Source organism: Echiichthys vipera, assembly GCF_963691815.1.
Source record: "Echiichthys vipera genome assembly, chromosome: 15".
Lineage (NCBI taxonomy): Eukaryota > Metazoa > Chordata > Actinopteri > Perciformes > Trachinidae > Echiichthys > Echiichthys vipera.
The window spans coordinates 191,808-196,807 of NC_139840.1; the positions used below are offsets into that span (position 1 = coordinate 191,808).

At 47.2% G+C, this 5,000-nt stretch overlaps 1 protein-coding gene across 1 annotated transcript in view; it reads right to left on the reverse strand.

Annotated features, from left to right (window-relative positions):
• Positions 1-930: 930 nt before the first annotated feature.
• riok1 (RIO kinase 1 (yeast)) overlaps positions 931-5,000 on the reverse strand; it is a 17,558-nt gene continuing 13,488 nt past the window's right edge. The window contains exons 16-18 of the mRNA XM_083928414.1: positions 3,935-3,988; positions 1,624-1,740; positions 931-1,294 (exon numbers count right to left, since the gene is read on the reverse strand). Coding sequence (XP_083784540.1) covers positions 1,184-1,294; positions 1,624-1,740; positions 3,935-3,988 — 282 coding nt within the window. The 3' untranslated portion in view covers positions 931-1,183. The remainder of the gene's footprint in view (positions 1,295-1,623; positions 1,741-3,934; positions 3,989-5,000) is intronic.

The window sequence follows — 5,000 nt, forward strand, 5'->3', positions numbered from 1 at the left end:
TGGGGGTACAGAGACTGGACCCCCTCAGAAGTGACCCCCTCCCCCCAGACTCCCCCAGCACCTCCCACAGTATCTCCAGGGACCCGGTCATGGGCCTTCTCCAGATCCACAAAGCACATGTAGACCGGATGGGCCCACTCCCAGACCCCCTCCAGGATCCTGGAGAGTGCAGAGCTGGTCCTGGTCCAGGTCCAGGACTGGATCCACCTGGTTCCTCTTCAGTCTGAGGTTCTACAGGACGAACCTCCTTTCCAGCACCTTGGAGTCGACTTCACCAGGGAGGCTGAGGAGTGTGATCCCCCTGGAACTGGCTCACACCCTCTGGTCCCCCTTTCTGAACAGGAACCACCACCCCGGTCTGCCACTCCCTCGGCACTGTCCCAGACTTCCACCAGTGTGTCAGAGACGTGTGGACCAGGACCAGGACCAGGACCAGGACCAGGACCAGGACCAGGACCAGGACCAGGCCGGCCCCTCCAGACCCAGAGCTTTCAGCATGTGTGGATGCAGCTCATGGATCCTGGGGCTTTGCCTCTGTGGACTTGTTTCCTTCCTCAGTGACTTGCCTTCAGCGTGCTGCCCCGAGCTAACCGCTGTTAGCCCCGAGCTAACCCCTGTTAGCCCCGAGCTAACCCCTGTTAACCCAGAGCTAACCTCTGTTAGCCCTGAGCTAACCCCTGTTAGCCCCGAGCTAACCCCTGTTAGCCCCGAGCTAACCCCTGTTAACCCAGAGCTAACCTCTGTTAGCCCTGAGCTAACCCCTGTTAGCCCCGAGCTAACCCCTGTTAGCCCCGAGCTAACCCCTGTTAGCCACGTCGGGCTGTTAGCATCTCTCCTGATTTCTACCTGAATAAAAAGCGTCTCCATGGTTACGGAGGATCACAGAACAAAGGGACAGAATAATAGAAAGATGTTGAATTTTATGTTTTATTCAAAGTCTCACTGAAGGGGTTTGCTGATGTCGTCATTAGTGACATCATTAATGACGTAGTGATGTCACTGAGGCAGGGTTAAAGTCTTTGACCTTTAACGACCTTTGAACGACCTTCGGCGCTCAGACACACGACAGCCGTGATTGGCTGCATCTGACAGAGCGCGATGATGCGTTCAGGTGTTCAGTCCCGTTTCCATGGTTCAGGCTCAAACAGGAAGTCCTTACTGACAGACAGGAAACAGGAAGTGATCATTTTCCTTTCTTGGTCTTGGACACTTTCTCTTTCCTCTTCTTCACGTGTTTGGGAACTTTGGTCTTTCTCTTCTCCCTCTGAGCTTCTTTCACCTTCTTCTTCTTCTCCTGAAACAACAAACACAAACACCTTTAACCTTCTTCTTCTTCTTCTCCTGAAACAACAAACACAAACACCTTTAACCTTCTTCTTCTTCTTCTTCTTCTCCTGAAACAACAAACACAAACACCTTTAACCTTCTTCTTCTTCTTCTCCTGAAACAACAAACACAAACACCTTTAACCTTCTTCTTCTTCTTCTCCTGAAACAACAAACACAAACACCTTTAACCTTCTTCTTCTTCTTCTTCTTCTCCTGAAACAATAAACACGTCTCCTTAAGTCTCATGGAGGAAACACAAACTGACTCTGTCTCAGTTTGGTTTTGTGAGAGTCACCTTTTTGTCCACCTGGGCTTCCTCACTCTGCTCCTGCTCCTCTTCATCCTCCTCCTCTTCATCCTCCTCTTCTTCCTCTGAGGCTGAAAGCTGATCCTCCTCCAGGAGAGCAGGAACCTGAGAAGACACATGATCCAGTCTGTTAAAGTGTCCTCTAGGAGCATAAACGTGTGTTAAAGTGTCCTCTAGGAGCATAAACGTGTGCTAAAGTGTCCTCTAGGAGCATAAACGTGTGCTAAAGTGTCCTCTAGGACCATAAACGTGTGCTAAAGTGTCCTCTAGGAGCATAAACCTGTGCTAAAGTGTCCTCTAGGAGCATAAACGTGTGCTAAAGTGTCCTCTAGGAGCATAAACGTGTGTTAAAGTGTCCTCTAGGAGCATAAACGTGTGCTAAAGTGTCCTCTAGGAGCATAAACGTGTGCTAAAGTGTCCTCTAGGAGCATAAACGTCTGTTAAAGTGTCCTCTAGGAGCATAAACGTGTGCTAAAGTGTCCTCTAGGAGCATAAACGTGTGTTAAAGTGTCCTCTAGGAACATAAACGTGTGCTAAAGTGTCCTCTAGGAGCATAAACGTGTGCTAAAGTGTCCTCTAGGACCATAAACGTGTGCTAAAGTGTCCTCTAGGAGCATAAACGTGTGCTAAAGTGTCCTCTAGGAGCATAAACGTGTGTTAAAGTGTCCTCTAGGAGCATAAACGTGTGTTAAAGTGTCCTCTAGGAGCATAAACGTGTGTTAAAGTGTCCTCTAGGAGCATAAACGTGTGCTAAAGTGTCCTCTAGGAGCATAAACGTGTGTTAAAGTGTCCTCTAGGAGCATAAACGTGTGTTAAAGTGTCCTCTAGGAGCATAAACGTGTGCTAAAGTGTCCTCTGGGAGCATAAACGTGTGTTAAAGTGTCCTCTAGGAGCCTAAACGTGTGCTAGAGTGTCCTCTAGGAGCATAAACGTGTGCCAAAGTGTCCTCTAGGAGCATAAACGTGTGTTAAAGTGTCCTCTAGGAGCTTAAACGTGTGTTAAAGTGTCCTCTAGGAGCATAAACGTGTGTTAAAGTGTCCTCTAGGAGCATAAACGTGTGTTAAAGTGTCCTCTAGGAGCATAAACGTGTGTTAAAGTGTCCTCTAGGAGCATAAACGTGTGTTAAAGTGTCCTCTAGGAGCATAAACGTGTGCTAAAGTGTCCTCTAGGAGCATAAACGTGTGTTAAAGTGTCCTCTAGGAGCATAAACGTGTGCTAAAGTGTCCTCTAGGAGCATAAACGTGTGTTAAAGTGTCCTCTAGGAGCATAAACGTGTGTTAAAGTGTCCTCTAGGAGCATAAACGTGTGTTAAAGTGTCCTCTAGGAGCATAAACGTGTGTTAAAGTGTCCTCTAGGAGCATAAACGTGTGTTAAAGTGTCCTCTAGGAGCATAAACGTGTGCTAAAGTGTCCTCTAGGAGCATAAACGTGTGTTAAAGTGTCCTCTAGGAGCATAAACGTGTGTTAAAGTGTCCTCTAGGAGCATAAACGTTTGCTAAAGTTTCCTCTAGGAGCATAAACGTGTGTTAAAGTGTCCTCTAGGAGCATAAACGTGTACTAAAGTGTCCTCTAGGAGCATAAACGTGTGCTAAAGTGTCCTCTAGGAGCATAAACCTGTGCTAAAGTGTCCTCTAGGAGCATAAACGTGTGTTAAAGTGTCCTCTAGGAGCATAAACGTGTGCTAAAGTGTCCTCTAGGAGCATAAACGCGTGTTAAAGTGTCCTCTAGGAGCATAAACGTGTGTTAAAGTGTCCTCTAGGAGCATAAACCTGTGTTAAAGTGTCCTCTAGGAGCATAAACGTGTGTTAAAGTGTCCTCTAGGAGCATAAACGTGTGCTAAAGTGTCCTCTAGGAGCATAAACGTGTGTTAAAGTGTCCTCTAGGAGCATAAACGTGTGTTAAAGTGTCCTCTAGGAGCATAAACGTGTGTTAAAGTGTCCTCTAGGAGCATAAACGTGTGTTAAAGTGTCCTCTAGGAGCATAAACGTGTGCTAAAGTGTCCTCTAGGAGCATAAACGTGTGCTAAAGTGTCCTCTAGGAGCATAAACGTGTGCTAAAGTGTCCTCTAGGAGCATAAACGTGTGTTAAAGTGTCCTCTAGGAGCATAAACCTGTGTTAAAGTGTCCTCTAGGATTATAAACGTGTGTTAAAGTGTCCTCTAGGAGCATAAACCTGTGTTAAAGTGTCCTCTAGGATTATAAACGTGTGTTAAAGTGTCCTCTAGGAGCATAAACGTGATCACAGTTATGGCGAGAGAAGCTAGTCTATGCTAAGCTAAGCTAAGCTAACAGGAAGTGTACCGTCTGGACTCCGGACAGGTCCTTCTTCAGTCCCGTCAGCGTCTGATAAAGAACCTGAAAACAAACAACAACAAATTAATAAACTCTGTTATTATTGTTATTCTACTGTCTCTGAGTCTCTGTGTCTCTGAGTCTCTGTGTCTCTGAGTCTCTGAGTCTCTGTGTCTCTGAGTCTCTGAGTCTCTGTGTCTCTGAGTCTCTGAGTCTCTGTGTCTCTGTGTCTCTGAGTCTCTGAGTCTCTGTGTCTCTGAGTCTCTGAGTCTCTGTGTCTCTGAGTCTCTGTGTCTCTGTGTCTCTGAGTCTCTGTGTCTCTGAGTCTCTGAGTCTCTGAGTCTCTGTGTCTCTGAGTCTCTGTGTCTCTGAGTCTCTGAGTCTCTGTGTCTCTGTGTCTCTGAGTCTCTGTGTCTCTGAGTCTCTACTGTCTCTGTGTCTCTGAGTCTCTGTGTCTCTGTGTCTCTGTGTCTCTGAGTCTCTACTGTCTCTGTGTCTCTGAGTCTCTGTGTCTCTACTGTCTCTGAGTCTCTGTGTCTCTGTGTCTCTGTGTCTCTGAGTCTCTGTGTCTCTACTGTCTCTGTGTCTCTGAGTCTCTGAGTCTCTGTGTCTCTGTGTCTCTGAGTCTCTACTGTCTCTGTGTCTCTGAGTCTCTGTGTCTCTGTGTCTCTGAGTCTCTGAGTCTGTGTCTCTGTGTCTCTGAGTCTCTGAGTCTCTGTGTCTCTACTGTCTCTGAGTCTCTGTGTCTCTGAGTCTCTGTGTCTCTGAGTCTCTGTGTCTCTGAGTCTCTGAGTCTCTGTGTCTCTGAGTCTCTACTGTCTCTGTGTCTCTGAGTCTTTGTGTCTCTGAGTCTCTGTGTCTCTGTGTCTCTGTGTCTCTGAGTCTCTGTGTCTCTGTGTCTCTACTGTCTCTGTGTCTCTGAGTCTCTGAGTCTCTGAGTCTCTGTGTCTCTGTGTCTCTGAGTCTCTGTGTCTCTGAGTCTCTGTGTCTCTGTGTCTCTGAGTCTCTGAGTCTCTGAGTCTCTGTGTCTCTGTGTCTCTGAGTCTCTGTGTCTCTGAGTCTCTGTGTCTCCGTG